At 44.6% G+C, this 18,719-nt stretch overlaps 1 protein-coding gene across 4 annotated transcripts in view; it reads right to left on the bottom strand.

The window, feature by feature from the left end:
- The window catches only part of FAM216A (family with sequence similarity 216 member A), a 25,376-nt gene that overhangs the window by 2,792 nt on the left and 3,865 nt on the right, over positions 1-18,719 (bottom strand). For 3 of the 4 annotated variants that reach the window (XM_083151393.1, XM_083151391.1, XM_083151392.1), the window contains exons 2-4: positions 16,142-16,278; positions 13,328-13,442; positions 1,626-1,698 (exon numbers count right to left, since the gene is read on the bottom strand). In XM_083151393.1, the coding sequence (XP_083007519.1) occupies positions 1,626-1,698; positions 13,328-13,442; positions 16,142-16,264 (311 nt within the window). In that variant the 5' untranslated portion in view covers positions 16,265-16,278. Of the gene's footprint in view, positions 1-1,625; positions 1,699-13,263; positions 13,443-16,141; positions 16,279-18,719 lie in introns of all 4 variants that reach the window. The other variant, XR_014444981.1, reaches the window with a different exon arrangement.

Raw genomic sequence — 18,719 nt, 5'->3', positions numbered from 1 at the left:
CTGCACACAGTGGAAAAATCATTAGATGGCGAGTGGATTGGGAATGGATTTGCAGTGAATCGCCGTACTAAGCAATTTGTAGACTTGCACGGGGCGTGAGCTTACTGACTGGGCAGGAAATACTTGATCGCAGGGCTCTACAATTAGCATAGCAGTTATTGGGCCCAATAACCCTATATGCAAAGGATGCATTCCTCAGGTGATGCTGACATAGGGGGAGAAATGTAATATGATGAGAGATTTGGTAAGAAATCTCTAAATGTGGTATGATTGTTGCTGTACGGATTTGGTAAAAGGTTGCACTGGTGAATTGTTCATGGGCATAGTGTACAGAGAAAAGCAGACCAAAAACTTGGCCCGAGCACAAAGCCTGTGGTTGTAAATGCTAATGTCTGCTGAAGCAGATTTGTTCAGGGCCACAGACTGGCAACAGTGCATCAAATTTCTGATAATCTGAATTGGAGCAATGTAGATGGTCTGTAAGTTGACAGTACGCTGCTCATTACGTTGTATGGGCTACAAAAGCAAAAGGCCTGTCTGTAAGCCCTTGCTGCAAACAGGATGAAAGGCTCCAGTTTTCTGGAACACCGGAATCTGTCAGTAGATAACCTGTAGCCATGCAGATGGTAGGACACAAAAGCAAAGGTGCAGGTCATTGTATTTCGGCTAATATTCCCTGGGAAACATTCAGAAAGCTAATAGACTCAATACCTAAAAGAAGTCTTACTAATCGCAAAAGGTGGCCCAACAAAGTCCTGATGGGGATAATAATTTAACCACCAAGTGTATTTGCCAACAATCCAGTGAAAGCTTCTTCCTGTATATTCTTTATGTATTTCTGTAAACTGCTTTTTAAAAGTAAAAAAAGTAAATAACTCCTTAAATAAGCAGATGTGATGTGATAGATAGCTTTTACATTTGTGACAACATTTAAATATTTTATATAGTTTACCTGTATTCTATGTAAAATGTATTCATTTATTATTTGTTAGTAGCATAATCGTGAGGTTAACTGTATAAGTAATGCTACTATAACTATATATATATATATCCCCAACTCTTGCATTTACATGTAGTATGGATGTTGTTGGCATCACCTTATCTAGGACAGCCTTCATGTTGTCGTCCTGTGCACACACACCATTCCAAGGTATTTTACATAGAAAACGTGTGCTAAATCTACAATAACTAGTTCGACAACTACTAGGTCAACACCACTAGGTCGACATGGGGAAGGTCAAAAGGTTGACATGTTTTTTTTTTTTATCCAACAGGTGGTATTTCATGCCCTACCATCCGTGACTAGGTCGTGGTGGGAGGATAAAGTAGTGTGCCAAGCGTAGCGAGGCACCGTGCCAGAAGCATGGCGAGCGCATGCGGTGCTACGTTTCAGTGTCCATGTCAACTGTCTCAAAATTCAGCACAATATCTTTTTTGAAAAACCCCATGTCGACCTTTTGACTGTAAATCTTCCCCATGTTGACCTAGTTGCTGTCTATCCAATGATCCCATTCCAATGTGTGTGTTTACCACTGAAACACAGCCTTGGTGTATTTTAGCCATCAGTTCTCTAGGTGCCACTGAGTTAAAATGTTCACATTTTGCATATTTCAGGTAAGTTGTACCTTTTACTATGTTCCTTTATTTCATGTTTCCTTTTTCCTGAGGCTGGAGACTTAAAATGTGTCTTTTTATTACCTTAAAAAAAAAAGCAAATATACTGTACAAATACAAACAATTTGGAGAATAGATGGTATCAGCTTTATTAATAATTCAAGAAAAATCTGTACTTGTTTCCTAGCAGGGTGCCCAGATATACGTACGCAAACGTAGTGAAATCACATCGCGTTACGTTATACTATACCATGCAATGCGATTTTCCCGTTCCCTGTCTCTTCCCCCCCGTCAGATCCTCTCAGAAATCACTCTTAGGTGATATTCTGTCGTGAGAAGAAGTGTACCTCAGAGCTGGTGGAGATTTGAGAGAGAGTGCTAGTGATTTACAGTGAATTTGAGATGGCTTCGTTTACACACTGGCGCAGACGGAGGAGGAGGCGATAGCATTTTTCCAGGGATACGACCAGCTTCCCGTGTCGCTGAATTGAGCCAATGGACACGATGTGCCTTTCAGTGAAAAAGGAGCATGTGGTGCTACTATGTGAAGGTAACTCCACTGGTTCCCGGGGTGCCGCTAGTCTTTCGTCACCCTGGTGTGGTATATATACGCATGGGCCCAGGAGATGACATCCATCGAATTCTGCTATTAACAGCTCGACATCTCTAAGATAATATAAATCGATGGATGAGGGAGGCATGCTCGATGGACCTCATGGCGCAGGCGCAGCGCCGTATTGGCGGCCCAGGGCACATCGTGGAGGTGGATGAGTCCATGTTCGTCCGGAGGAAGAGTAAAGTCGGCCGCATGCTCCCACAGCAGTGAGTTTTTTGGGGAATATGTCGTGAAACGGGCCAGTGCTTCCTCACTATGGTGCCAAGGAGAGATGCTACCACATTGATGGCGGCTATTGTGGAGCATGTCGAGCCAGGCACCACAATTTATAGTGACTGTTGGAGGGCTTACAGCACTGAGCAATTTGAACTTGCTGGGTATCAGCACGCCCAAGTCAACTATCGATTTAACTTTAGTGATCCGTCCACAGGGGTGCATACCCAAAATGTGGAAAGAATGTGGGGTGCGTGCAAATGGCGCAACAAGCGTCACAGGGGTACAGCACGCCACATGCTGAATTCTTACCTCCAAGAATTCATGTGGAGGAAAACATTGGGTGGGGATAACCCATTTGACAGAATCCTCCTTGTCAAATGGGTTATCCTGGCATCGCATGCCGCGTTATAGAAGCATGCGATGTCCATATAAAGTGTACAGGAGTGCTTATACAATGAAATATCGAATCCAATCTCAGTGCACCAAATGCGATGCGATCAGAGGTGGGCTAGGCCGAAAAGTAGGATGCCATGTGCCCCCCCCGGGCCGCTCCACCAAGTAATGCTGCGGGCCGCTTGCTTGTTCACCTCATTCTGCTGTAGCCGGGGCATTGATGACATGTCCAGGGGTACGGCCGGTTCCTCCTGGCAGTAACAGACGCAGCGGCCAGCGGGGGTGACGTCATGACGCCACCCACCTGTGCATCTGCTGGTGGAAGAGACGGCGCCCGGTGGGCGGAGGGCAGACTGCTGAGGATGGAGGATGACAAGCCAGCCAGGCCTGTGATGTCATTATTATTTTACAGAGGAAGCAGCCTGTGGGAGTACTCCTGTTATGCAGGAGGTGGGGGTGCATCTTGTGGTGTCCTCCTGTTATGCAGGGGGAGCAGGCCTGTTGTGTCCTGGTATTATGCAAGGGAGCAGGCCTGTTGTGTCCTGGTATTATGCAGGGGAGCAGGCCTGTAGTGTCCTGGTATTATTATGCAGGAGGAGCAGCCTGTGGTGTCCTCCTGGTATTATGCAGGGGGTCTTAGCTGTTATTATTATGCAGGGTGGGGGCTTAGCTGTTATTATTATGCAGGAGGACTGTCATTCCTTTTAATACATCCCCATCATGTTATTATACAGGGGAGCAGCCTGTGGTGTCCTGTTATTATACAGGGGGAGCAGCCTGTGATTTGTTGTTGTTATTATTATACAACGGGAACAGCCTGTGGTGTTGTTATACAGGGGAACAGCCTGTGGTGTCCTGTTATTATACAGGGGGAGCAGCTTGTGATTTGTTGTTGTTATTATTATTATTATTATTATACAAGGGGAGCAGCCTGTGGTGGTGTTATACAGGGTGAGCAGCCTGTGGTGTCCTGTTTTGTTTTTTTTTTTATACAGGGGGAGCAGCCTGTGGTGTCAAGGTATTATACTCCAGTTGGTATAATCAACTCCAGGCCATATCTTTTTTTATTAAGAAGAAAAACCTCCATTTAACGCTGTTACTTATGGGCCAGTGCTCTGGACTTGGCTGAAAGTTGCCAGCCAGCCCCTGGATATGAAATTTCATTGTACAAGCACCCATGCCATGAGATGTGATGGGTGCTTACAATGAGATGTGATGGTATGACATGTGATGTGTACATAGTATGAGATGTAATGGGTGCTTACAATTGTTAGCACCTGGACATATGCCATTGTTTAGCGTCAACCCCAGTATCAACGCCACCCCGAAGTGTGGTGAGCACAGAGAGCCTGCGAGGTGCGGCGGAACGCGTCCTCCGACCTTTCCATACCCCCACTATCCATGTCGGTGTGGAGTTGATGTTATATAGTGTGGCAACCCTCCTTCCAAAGGATGAATTTTTTTTTTATTGTGATTGTATGTGATAAATTCTTGTTATGATCTTTATTGTTATTGGTTAATTCTTGTTCTTTATATTTATCGTTCTTTTTTATCTATTTAAGTACATTTTACAGATCTTCGTTAAAACGTTGTCATTACTGTGTCAGCTGTATGATTTTGCATGTGTGAATGTGTTCCTAAAGCACCATCCCTATCCACGCCACCCCGAAGCGTAGCAAGCGCAGCGGAATGCGTCCTCCGACCTTTTCATACCCCCACTATCCACATCGGCGTAGAGTTGATTTTATATATTGTGGCAAGTGCAGAAAGCCACCAAGCCCGAAGTGTGGCGAGCGCACGTGGATTACTTTACATGTATTCCGCGGGGCTCGCCACACTATATAACATCAACTCCACGCCGACGTGGATAGTGGGGGTATGAAAAGGTCGGAGGACGTGTTCCGCTGCCCCTCGCAGGCTAACTGTGCTCATCATGCTTCGGGGTGGCGTTGTTACTGGGGTTGACGCTAAACAATGGCATAGGTGCAGGTGCTTACAATTGTAAACACCCATCACATCTCATACTATGCACACATCACATGTCATACCATCACATCTCATTGTAAGCACCCATCACATCTCATGGCATGGGTGCTTGTACATTGAAATATCGCATCGCATTTGGTGCACTGAGATCGGATTCGATATTTAATTGTATAAGCCAGTGGTTCCCAAACTGTGTGCCTAGGCTCCCTGGGGTGCCTCGGGACACTTGCAGGGGTGCCTTGGGTTGGTCGTCCAGGACCAATTCAAATTATTTATGATCAATTATTTCTGAACAAAACCAGTGCTGGTGGCTGCCAATCATAAAATGTGTACAATCAGAACCAAATCCTGCCCTTTGCCACATAACTGAACATCAAGAAACACATATAAACACAATCTACTTAATTTGATATACATATTTTGGGGCCTAGGGGTGCCGTGGAAAAATTCTGATACTCTAGGGTGCCGTGATTAGAAAAAGATTGGGAACCCCTGGTATAAGCACTCCTGTACACGTTATATGGACATTGCATGGCATGCTCCTATAACGCGGCATGCGATGCGATTTCAATACGGAGAATAGCCCAGTACGCATTTAGCGTACTGGGCGCCCTGCTAGGAAACAAGTACCGAAAAATCATTCACTTTTTAAAATTTGCTAATTCTTTATTTTCCCAAACAAAGCTGTTCTGTTTCAGCAGGTACATCTTATACCGCTTTCACACTGCCTAAACGTTTTAAAAAACGGTATTTTGAAACGGTATTTAAAACGGGTCTGAGCCTTCACATTGCAGTAGATTACCATTTTAAATACCATTCACATCAGTCAACCTGTTTAATCCCCTGAACACGTTTCAAGGCAGAATGCAGGGGACAGCCTATCACAGGGTCTGTAATCTGTTGTTTTTACTAAATACTGTTTCAGAGCCATTCTCACTGCATAAAAAACGTCTCTGAAACGTGTAGGACTCCTGCTTTTTAAACGTTTTGAAATCCCGGTTATCTTTAACCTGTAAATCAAGTCTGGTGCTTTCCCACTGCAGCCTTAAACGTTTTAAAACGGAAAAAAAAAATGGCAATATACCGTTTAACAAGTGCAGTGTGAAAGGGGTATTAGAGTAGGAAGCATACATGTCAACAATGGTGTTTCTTGCCGAACTAGGAATAGCTGTGTTTATTTTAGCATTGGTTAAACTTAATAACAAAAAAACTCAGTTAGGGGCTGTTGCAGAGTAAAGGTGCGTACACACGGGGGCGATTTTGTATAATATCGCAGGAAATATGGTCGCTAGGCGACCATATTGCCCACGATGGGAGTGTGCACCGGCGATATATTGCCGGGTGCGCGCTCCCGTTGTTACCCCTGTAGTGATCGCTGGTCGCAGGAACATGCTCCTGCGACCAGCTGATTACCACTGCCGGGCTCCCCCGGCAGTTTCTTTTTCATCAGCGACCATCTCTGGTCGCTGATGAAAAGGAGAAACTGAGCAATATATTGCTCAGCCATATATTGCTGAGCAATATATAGCTGAGTAATATATCTCCCCCGTGTGTACGGGGCTTTACACTGCAATTTCCCTATGCATGCTTCAGGAATGAGTGTATGCATCTACAGAGAATTCAGTCACATGTCCATTGGGAGCAGGGGTATAACTGGGTGACAGTATTTACACAAATACTAAATGGTGTAGCTCTCGAGGACTGGAACTGGCTACCCTTAGGGTAAATCATGCAGCTTATAACGCAGCCCCATACATTTAGGGAGGGTGTGTCAATAGAAGTGTAAGCTATGAGTTGTGCATAAAAGTTCATGTTTTCCACATTGCTTTACAAGTTTTGGAGAGACAATACCCGCACTAGGACTAATTTTTCAAGGTGTTTATTCTTTTTCAGAAAGTGGCCCCTTATTGTTTATTTTATTATATTATAGTTTATTATACTTTTTTAGGGGGGTGCAGCCTCAGACTGAGTTAGACGCAAAAAAAGAAGACAGAAAAAGAGTATGTTCGTGGCGCACTGAGAGTAATGATAGTTCTTTAAAAATTCTTACTTTTATTCGTTTATGTTAAAATTATGGTCTATTGCCACAGCAAAATTTTTAAAAACTTTTAGTAGTTAAGGTATAAGAAGAAATTCTTAATTTAAAATAAACTGTTTCCAAATCGGCTAGATGTGTGTGTCTTTATTTATTTCCTCTCTTGTTTTATAGTGTAATTGAGTATGTATCCATGTTACTGTAGCATATATTTGGTTAGATAGATACTTATGCTGCTTTCACATTGCAGAAATGGGTAATGACACGGTATTCTTAAATGGGACTTTAAAACGGATCAGAGCCTTGAGAACTTTCACATTGCAGGTGAAAACCGTTTTAAAAATCATTTAATACCATTCAAACATTCAACCCGTTTAACCCCCAAGGGACACGTTTAAAGCCATTGAAATAAAAGCCATTCACACTGCCTAAAAACGTCTTTAAAACGTGTAGGACTCTGCTTTTTAACCGTGTTGAAATACCGGTTATCTTTAACCGGTAAATCAACTCTGGCACTTTCCCACTGCAGCCTTAAACGTTTTAAAATGGGGGAAAAAAAGGCAATATACCGTTTTAAAAGTGCGATGTGAAAGGGGTATTAGTATCTATTATAGCTAGTCTGGAAATCTGAGCTTTTGTTACTTGTGTATCCCTTGTAATTTCACAGGGTGTATTGGCTCAATTCCCAGTTCCTGCTATATTACTTATTGCACGTCTAATTCTCATTCCACTGGAGTATCCGTGCAATAGACAAGTAGTGATTTATGTAGGTGGCGGGCAGTTCTTTACAAATAAATCTCTTAGTGCTGGTGAATTGTTTGTGGGGAAGCTGTTGAGCGTACTGTCACAAATATTTTATATTTTACCGCAGTGTATTTAACCTTCAAGCTATACTGCTGGGTCTCAGTCACTTTTTTTTCCGGGTATCCCAGTTATCTCAACAGTTAATTAGCTGTTCTTATATTTATGGCATTCATTTGCTACTGTAATTCCTGCAGTGCACCTGGACCCAGGGCCGGTGCAAGGCAACGGAGCGCCCCAGGCAAGTCGTGGTGGGGGCTCCCTGGTGCCTGGGGTACCTGCTGCGCCATCTGGGGAGCGGGCAGGGGGGTCCATGCCGGCTTCTGACAGGAGCCTGCAGTGGTGTCCTTGCCGCGTGTATAAAGTTGGCGGCGGCGGCGGGGGGTCCCTGAAGTGAATAAGAAATAACTAGTGCTATGCGGCGGCGCGGGAAGCGCTTCTGTTTTGAAAACACTGAGATTCAGCCAATCAGCATGCGGCCAGTGTTATTTCTTATTCACGGCAGGGACCCCCCACCGCCGCCAGCTTTATACACAGCACTGCAGGAACCCGCACGGCAAGGACACCACTGCAGGCTCCTGTCAGAAGCTGGCATGGACCCCCCTGCTCGCTCCCCAGACGGCGCAGCAGGTACCCCTTTTGCACTGGGGGCGAGGGGCGAACTGTCGCCCTCCAGTGGCCCGCGCCCTAGGCAAATGAATAGACTTGCCAAGTGGTGGCGCCGGCCCTGCCTGGACCGGTGCTAACTGCTTAATCAGCTATAATTTCAACTATATGCTCCTTGATTGGAGCCAATTACTGAAGTGTATAAGATAAAACATACACACTGATGCAGTATTGGATAAATTACACTACACGTTTATCTGCTTCCACGCGCACAATAATAGATTATTATTGTCTTTTATCTTGCATTGGTATTACAGTCCTATGTTTAGGGGGATATTCAATCTCCGTCGAGCATCTCCCGTGGGGGAGATGCTCGACGGGCCCTATTCAATGCTGTCTTCCCCGACAGCATTGAACAGGGTTTCCTGCCAGAACGAGCCCGACATCTCTAGCTGTCGGGCTCGTTCTGCCGAGAACAGCCGGGAAGTGACGAGATGCCGGTTGCATCTCGTCACTTTCCGGCCGCAACTCGCGGCCACGCCCCCTTCTCGTCCCGCTGCAGGCGGGACATTGAATCCCGCCTGCGTGTTCTCGGTCGAGCTGACCGAGAACGGGACTGGGTCACGGCAGGCGAGCAAGCTCGCCTGCCGTGACCTGAAGATTGAATATCCCCCTTAGTGTGTAAACTGCAGATCTCTGCTTAGGCTGCGTTTATTAACTTAAAGCTAAAGTATAGATTAATTTATATAAATTTCCGTTATCTGAGACGCCACTTCAATGATAGATATTGATATAGATATTTCCCCACGGATTGGGCTGTCACCTTCCAATATGTTTATAGGTACTGTACATACACATTGAGTAGAGTTACTACAGCAATCCAGGGTGTGTTGTTAAAATTCCCGTTTGTGTTATAGATTGTACAGCTTATATTTGGCCGTTTATTTACTTTTTTGTTTAGGGTGAGACATTAATTTGTTAACTTGCTCCCAACCATATATTTAAGCTGCTCTTCTGATATTCAGTGTCTGCTATTACTTTGTCAGCAGATGAATTAATCTTTATTATAGTAGTAAACAAAAGTCACTTTACGGGGTCAGGCTAATAGTTCTCTGTCTGCCTGGGATATGGCGTGTCAGTATCTCTGGTTAGGCATTTACTAATTGGCTTTAAGCCAGCATATACATAGGTTCTTTGGTATACCAGTGCAATAATTAACAATCACTTTGTGGGGAGAGGCCGATAGTTCTTAGTCTGCCCCGCTATCTGTTCCCATTCAGACCTGCTACACTACTTGTCTAGGTTCTATTCCATGCGCGTAATTGCGCTACTATTTCTATATCTACACAATTCAGGTATCACATTCCCATTGTACTATCACATTTAGGATCAAAACACACATTTAATTCTAGCCGACTGGCACACAGTGTAAGCCGACGTGCGCTTCGCTGGTGTTTTAATAGGCTAAGCCTATTAAAGCACCAGCGAAGCGCGCGTCGGCTTACAGATATAGAAATAGTACCGCAATTATGCGCACTACCTAGACAAATAATATTTGTAGGAACAAGTGAGGATAGCGCTAGGAACAACCGGTTATTAATACAAATAATGTACGCCAGTAGAAAGTAATGTGATCAATAACATTTATAATATTATTTAAATACAGTAAATATACATAAAAATAATGATAACATTTAATAAGTATATGGTTATATAATTATGTACCGGCCTATACAGCAATAAAAAATTAAAATTAAAAAATATATACAAAATATATATAAAAAAATTTGGCCAAAAAAGACAGGGGGGTAATTGGCTAAAAAAAAGCCCATAGGGAAGTCCATTGTGATTGAATTTATTCGGTATGTCATGAGCCCTTAATTGGTATTGTTTCAATGTGTGGCCATTCAGGTCGCAGTTATACTGGTAATGCTGGTTTGTGGTAATATTTGTGACAGCACCCTCAACAGCTTTCCCACAAACAATTCACCAGCACTAAGAGACAGTGGCGTAACAATGGAGGGTGCAGGGGGTGCAGTTGCTATGGGGCCCGGCAGCTCGGGGGGCCCGAGCCCAAGCTAGCAATCCCCTGCACCCTTTACATTTTTAATAGTGTCACGAGCAGTGCAAGCTAGCAGCACCAGTGACAGCGCAGCACTGTTACGGGGCTCAACGTCACCAGCCCTGGCGCGAAATACAAAAGTGCCTGAAGACCTGTGCAGTGTTGAGGAATCCCGGTGCGGAGGTTTGGAGACTCGGCGCGGGTGCAGCTTCCGGCACTTCTCATGTGTGCTGCGGAGTCCCGGTGCGGAGGTTAGGAGACCCAGCGAGTGTGCAGCTTCCGGCACTTCTCATGTGTGCTGTGGAGTCCCGGTGCGGAGGTTAGGAGACCCAGCGAGTGTGCAGCTTCCGTCCTTATGTCCTGTGTGGAGACCCGGCGGTGCAGACTACAGAGACCCGACAGGGGAGGAGAGGAGATACAGCGCTGCCAGAGGTAGTGTCATTTGGGGGGTGGGCAGGAGGTACATAGCGGCATACATTTATTGGCAGCAAGAGAATAATTAAAAAGTACACCGCAGCACCTGTATTGGGAGGGGGGGCTAATTAAAAGGTTTACAGCGGCACCTTTAAGGAAGGGGAGTAAAGTAGGAAGCACACAGTTACAGCCATCTGTCACACTCTCTCCCCATCTGTTGCTGACACGCTCTCTCCCTTGCTCCCCTTTATCTCTCTCCTTGGCAATACACTCGCCCCCTCCCTTTCTCTCTTGACTCTATTTCCCTCTCACTCTCTCTCTCTTTCCATGAAGCCCCCTCCCCTTTTCTCTCTCCTCTCCCCCTTTGTCTATCTTCTGCCACACCCCCCCCATGAGCATTGTAGTGATAATGGGGGGGCTGCCAAGATTCTGCTATGGGGCCCGCATCCTACTAGTTACGCCTCTGCTAAGAGATTTATATGTAAAGAACTGCCCGCCACCTACATAAATCAATACTTGTCTATTGCATGGATACTCCAGTGGAATGAGAATTGGACGTGCAATAAGTAATATAGAAGGAACTGGGAACTGAGCCAATACACCCTGTGAAATTACAATGGATACATTTGAAAGATAAACAAGTAATAAAAGCTCAGATTTCCAGACTAGCTATAATAGATACTATGTATCTAACCAAATATATGCTACAGTTATGCTGCGTTCTCATTGCCGCCCCTGCAAAATCCTGTGTTTTTGTTCCCGTGTTTTTGGCGGGGCACAGAGCATCTCAGCTGTACAGACCCCATTCATAATGCACCTTAGACCCGGGAAATTCCCGTGTCTGCCCCGTTCACACTGCTTCCCCTGGTATGCCTGCCATCAAGTGTGTGGCATCTGAGAGCAGCTTTGATTGGATGTTTAAAAAGTATCTTTGATTGGCTGTTTAAATAGCAGCTTTGAGCAATGCAATGAACTTGCTTTTTTGCATTTTCTGAGAAAAATCAAGGTCTACCCTGTTCACACTGCCATACACCCGTGTATTACCCAGGATAAACCCTGCAAAAAACCTGTGTGTAATTCCCGGGGCATAACACCCGGGAATTTCACAAAGACCATTTCACACAGAGACTCGACACAGGAAATTACTGCTCGCCCTGGCAAATACCCAGGTTTTTGTGGCAGTGAGAACGGGGTATCACATGGATACATACCCAATTGCACTATAAAGCAAGAGAGGAAATAAATAAAGACACACACACACACATCTAGCTGATTTCGACACAGTTTATTTTAAATTTCATCTTATACCTTATCTACGAAAAGTTTTTAAAATGTTGCTGTGGCATTAGACCATAATTTTAACATAAACGAATAAAAGTAAATTTTTTTAAAGAACTATCATTACTCTCAGTGCGCCACGAACAGACTCTTTTTCTGTCTTCTTTTTTTGCATGTTTACCACATTACCTAGAAGGTGCACTCAATACTCACTGACATTTCAAAAGATTCACAGGTGGAGCTAATTTTTTCACTTGCGATTCTGTGAGACCTGGAGAACATGCACCCTTTGTGGTCCCAATGAACAAAGTTGAGAATGTTGGTTGTCCTGAGGACTGAGTTTTAAAGCCACTGCACTAGAGTGTGCATTGGCTTTAAAACTCAGTCCTCAGGACAACCAACAGTTCACATTTTCCAGGTCATCTAACAGAAGCACTTACGGCAGGGCTGGGCAACACCGGCCCTCCAGATATTGATGAACTACACATCCCAGGATGCTTTGCATTAGTTTTGCTATGTGGCCATGCTGAAACTGATGCAAGGCATGCTGGGATGTGTAGTTCATCAACATCTTGAGGGCCGGTGTTGCCCAGCCCTGACTTACGGTTTCCAGGTCACCTAGCAGGTGCACAGGTGTACTCATATCTCCACAGTACACAGGTGTATTAATTACTCACAGACACATTTTAAAGATTACAGGTACCTGTTTTACTTCTGATTCTGTGAAGAGACCTGGAAAACATGACCTGTTTGTGGTACTGAGGACTGAGTTTGAGAACTTATGCTCTAGTGTTGTGTGTTTATTTTTTAAATATTGTGTCTTGTGAACCATACTGTAGGTCCTGGTAAAAAGTAAATTTAATGAGGGTGTTATGGTGTGTTCACACGGTAAGATTTACCATTTGATTTGACTATATAGTCAGAATTGAGTCGGTATCGCATAGACATCCATCGAATGGCGAACGAACATGGTTTTAAGCTTTTGATGCCGATGTGCTTTCCCGTTCAGCTGAAATCAAATGACCAAATAGACAGTACAGATCTGTACTACATATATTGAATGTGTGCATTTGGCTTGCCGTGCAATTCGATCCCAATAGAATAGCAAGGTTATCGCACTGTGTGTACACAGCATTAGAGAAGCTATTGTAGAAATTTGTACACAGTGTGTCTCAAAGGATGGTCCAGAATAATGATAAATGATCTAGCAGGAGTTTGGCAAAATGAAAACGTTACACTTACTAATCTAGAAGCTGTACAGTATGATAAAAATAAACGTGTCAGCCAAGTCTCTGACAATCCGTACCACATCTTATCCGTGAATGCAGGTGACTGTCAGTCAGGGCTCTCATGTTGCTGGTGCTGTAGATTTTAGCAATGCTGCACAAATACCGCTTCTGGCCCATAGTAAGATCTGGATGCTGAAATATAATTTGTTTATGAGGACAGTATAAAAATTAGAAAAAGCTTACAAATATTTGAAAGCAACTAGTTTCAGCTACTTTTTTTCCTACAAATTTAATAATTGAATGAAACAATAAATTAGGAAACTAAGCCTATTGAAATCCAATAGAATTTTGTTAGGTATACCAGTAAGCAAATTTGAAAGCTGATCTTTGCTGCCTTGCGTGTGTATATCTGATCATACAAACAAGCTGGAATGAAACCAGAAAGATAGCCACAGAGCAGAAGACAGCACTATGGTGTCATTACTAAAGGCCCCCATACACTATGCGATTTTCGGACAATTTCATCCGAGTTCGGCCCTTTGGGCCGATAAATCGGGTGAAATCGGCCCAAAATCGCATGTGTTTGACATCTGATCTGATGCGCGGTCCCGGCGTCGGACCTGCAGAACATAAGATATATCGGAATCTGAGCCATCATGGGTGCTTTTTAGCACCCATGATGTTGAGATCCGATATATCTTTATATACAGCCCCCGCAGCGCCCCCCTCCCCCGCATTGACGGCTCCCGGCGGAGGTAGTGCAGGTGGGGACCGCAGGCGTCGCAGAGCAGAGACCGTCGGCGCGGTGGGAGAATAGGAAGAAATCCTATTCAAAAGACCAGGCGGCCGCTGATTGGCTGAGCTCAGCGGCCGCCCGGTCTTTTGAATAAGATTTCTTTCTATTCTCCAGCCGCGCCGACGGTCTCTGCTCTGCGACGCCTGCGGTCCCCGCCTGCACTACCTCCGCAGGGAGCCGGGAGCCGTCAATGTCATTTGTGACTGGGGAGCCGTCAATGTCATTTGTCGCCTGCGGTCCCCGCCTGCACTACCTCCGCAGGGAGCTGGGAGCCGTCCCCGCCTGCACTACCTCTGCAGGGAGCCGGGGGGGGGGGGGGGCGCTGCTAGTAAGACAGGGGGGGCGCTGCGGGGGACACAGTTGACAGTACAAGAGCCGGGCAGGAAAGGCTGTCAGCGCTGGAAAAAAAAGCGCCCATACAATGAATGGGCAGCCTGTGATTGGCTGAGCGCTCTCTCAGCCAGTCAGCAATTGGCTGAGAGAGCGCTCAGCCAATCACAGGCTGCCCATTCATTGTATGGGCTTTTTTTTCCAGCACTGACAGCTCCCGCCTCCCCCTGCCCGGCTCTGTCACTGTCCCCCGCAGCGTCCCCTGCACGCTGCTTTAGCAGCGCCCCCCACCAGCAGCCCTGTTCTGCAGCCCCCCCCTGCTCCCCGGGTTTACATGTGATAAATCGAGACGATTTATCACATGTAAAAAATGGCACATCAAGTGCCAATCTTATCAAGCTCCCCCGGGGAGCTGCCGGGAAGCTCAGGGGGAAGTCTGGGGCGACTTGTCCTCAGGACAAGTCGCCCTAGTGTATGGGGGCCTTAAGTGTGTGATGCCTGGGGGAGGCTGGCACCCCCTAGTGACTCCACTGAGTACCCTCACAAGGTAAACATGGCAGTTCTGAGCAGATTGGCAGGTGATATGTGGGCCATTTACCAACTAGTGATAAAACTCATTGCGCATGATGGAAATCAGCTCCCATCTGCCATTTTTCAAACCATAACAGTCAAGGTGCCCCCACACTAGAAAGATCTGCGATCTTAAGATGTGCGCATAAATTAGCCTTGAAATCTTTTGTCCTTCCTGGACAAAAGATTTCAGTCAAGCACACATCTTCACAAAAGGTTTCTCTTAAGATCCCATGTGCGTTCCTATGGATCTTTCTTCTGATCTTTCATGCAGCATGTGAGATCAGAAGATTTAGCAAATGATCCGCAGAAGCGCGCATCTGATCGAAATTAGCTGATTTGCAAACGATTTCAGCCGATTTTGCTGTAAAATGAGAGAAAACAGGAAATAGTGCAAATAACTCCTTTAACAGCAGAATTTAATAAAAGGTTGCACTTACAATAAAATTACTGTATCCTGCTCCGGACTGGATGCTTGACTGGGGACACCATCTTCTGCTGCCTATTACCTGTCTGCTATGTTGCCTTGGATGACTTGTGTCATGTGATTTTATGTCATTTTATTGTACTGTAATTGCAACCTTTTATTAAATTCTGCTTGTAAAGGAGTTATTTGCACTATTTCCGGTTTTCTCTCATCTCCCATGGTTAACGTGCTGTGTACTATGGGAGATTAACTACACAGGTTTTGCCATTCTGCTGACTTAATGGTCGCCATGGAATAAAACCCTGGGACTTTGGAAGGACTTGTAACCCGATTGGGTTATATTCACAATATTTTTATATTTTTTTGTCTGATGCGAAACCTTTAACCTCTGATTGTTTGTGTGCACTATTACTGCACAACCTATGTCCTATGCCTTTTAAGTAATGTCTTTGTGATTATTACTTTGTGCATAACCAAGCTGCACTTGGGGTTTCATTGTGCACTTTTGGTTGTGATTTTTATCTTTACCATGATAAAACCACAGTGTTCACATGAAAAGTAACCTTGCAGTATTTAAGCAAAACCATTTTCTTTATTTTATCATCTAATTTGGGTAGTTGATAAATACAGTAGTAATGCGAACACATTTGATTTCCTCATATTTAGGTTGGGTGAAATGTAGTTGCACTGATGTTAAAAAGAATATTGTCATTTAGCAACAGTTGTATTGTTTTATTTGGGATGGTCACAAATATAAAAAAAATGTACCTTAAGAAATGTGGCATTTTTCATAGACCTGGAAATTTGTATTGTTTTCATTTGCAAAGTTATGGGAACACATTGGGATGTCCCATGTCTTTTCCCCATATGTTTCGCTGTACAATCATTCATATTTCCGAGTACTCCTGTAATAAAGCCAGAATGTTTCATTAGTTCTTACCTAAACATTATCTGGTATTACATTCATTATTTCATTATTTTAGATTAATTTGTTCTGGATGTGTCCTTCCGTTTCCAAGTTCACTGATAAATCCAGTAAAATAAGAAAGGCAGACTGACTTTTTCACAGCCGGGCACGGATAAATGCAATTGGAAATGCTCCAGGGAACCCCTCAGTGTGCACTGTGCACTTTGGGCTCCGCTCTTTACCATAGCCTCAGCAGATAGGACTCTACACAGTAGCGTAACTAGAAATTTTGCTAGAAAAAAACCTCATGTCGACCTTTAGACTGTCGACCTTGCCTATGTTGACCATATTTAGATGTTGACCTAGACGTTGTCTATCCACTGACTGCATACCCTTTGGATACATGGGGGACAGTAGAAGCCCAGTACATACAGTACAGTGCAAATATTTTCCACACTTTACATATACACTGAATGCAGTGTACAATACCTGCTAATATATATAGATTTTTTTTTAGAATTGTCACATTATCCAAAGTTTGCAACATTATTTATGAATCTTATTTTTGCCTGTGGTTTGGTTAGTATACTGTAGTCATTCTGTTGCATTGGCTCGCAGCAAATTATGCCATGCCCTCCTGGCACGGCCAACATCCACAGTCACTATTACTATCAACTGAGCTATGCTCACTGGCCTCTAACAGGTGGCTGCATTGTGGGTTAATGGGATTTAGCTGTGTGATTTAAAAAGCATGGAATTATAAACTTCCACAACCGCTACAGGTGCAGAATGTGCAGGCCTTGTGTTTCACTCTCTTGGAGGGAGCTGATTCCACCAGAATATGGGCAATTGTGGTGAGACACAAGCCCTCTTCTCTCTCTCTCTCTCTCTCTCTCTCTCTATATATATATACAGTATTCATTTGTATTATTAAATAACATTTTTCATATTTAACATTTTCATGTATGTGGCACGATTAGCATTTCAGTTGTCATGCTTTTGAATCATTTTATTACTAGATACCAGCCTGTCAAAATGATGGAACAACATAACAATAATGCCAGTGCTGGAGGCTGTGCGTGCCCGAACGGAGAAATACTTGTATTGCCACATCAGGAACCATTTAGTGGCAACTGACAGGCAACACACTTGAATTCTCCAACAGAGGCCAGGAGCAGCAATACCCCCATATACACAGTATATATAAATGTAATAGTGTAAAGTCCACTGGGGGTTGGGATCAATTGGTCTATACAGCATGATGGTCGACAGCCATTAGGTCGACATGAGAAAGGGTCGACATGGGTCTAGGTCAACATGAGAAAAGGTCGACACGTTTCAAGGTCGAAAGGTCATTAGTTAGACAATGTCTAGGTCGACAGTCAAAAGGTCGACATAGTGTTTTCACTGTAATACTACTGAGATGTCTGAGACGCAGATGCGTCTCAGACAGATGGAGCGCCTCTCCACCGGCGCCCGCATGATCCCCTCTCCGCCGGCGTCCGCCAGCACAGGGAATCTGGCGATTACCGGCGCTGTGTGAGAGGCGCTCACCTGCCTTGCCATGGACGCCGAGGACAGAGCCATTGGGCTGCTGCAGAGTCACTACGCTAGGTACGCTAGGCAGCCATTGGGCTACGCTGACAGCGTAGCTTAGCCTACGCTGAAAACGTAGCGTAGCCGGGCACCATGCTATTACAAAAGTACCGGGGTTTCTTTTTGCGATGTTCTCTTCACGTAATTATCCTCAATGCGCACATGTATCGACAACACTCCTCAAAAGATAATACTGGATGGACCACACTGACCTGTTTACAGTGCCCTATATGCTCTTCAGGGTTTCTTTAATATTCTGTATGATATACACTGAACTAGGAACCGCATCCCTCAGATCCCCAACACACAGAGCCCCGTAGTATATAATGCTGCTTTCCCACTGCAGACCTGTTTTAGTTTACAGGTAATCTTAAATGGTATTTAGCATTCCCACTGCAGCAGATTACAGTTTCAAATGCCATTTAAGTACCATTCCCATTGCAGGTAAAACGTTTTAGCTCTTCAAAACGTTTAGTGCCTGTGACAATGGGTCAGGCCTTCTATATATATATATATATATATATATATATATATATATATAGATAGATAGATAGATAGATAGATAGATAGATAGATAGATAGATAGATAGATAGATATAGATAGATAGATATATATCTATCAACAAGGATAGACAGGCAGCTTGGAGGGGGTAGAGGGGGGAAGCTGTCCCCGGGTGCTGTGGGGGTAGAGGGGGGAAGCTGTCCCCATGTGCTGCGGGAGGAGGGGGGTCCCTGCTGCTGCTGAGGGGATACCTGTCAGCCTGACACGGCGCTGCCGCTGCTGTATCTCCCCCCCGGCGGCCGGTCCTTGCGGCGTATGTACAGTCAGTGTCGGCGGTCCCT

Source organism: Crinia signifera, chromosome 1 (genome assembly GCF_055691185.1).
Source record: "Crinia signifera chromosome 1, ASM5569118v1, whole genome shotgun sequence".
Taxonomy (NCBI): domain Eukaryota; kingdom Metazoa; phylum Chordata; class Amphibia; order Anura; family Myobatrachidae; genus Crinia; species Crinia signifera.
Note: the sequence above shows the minus strand (reverse complement) of the source record. Positions and strands in the feature narration are given on the sequence as shown.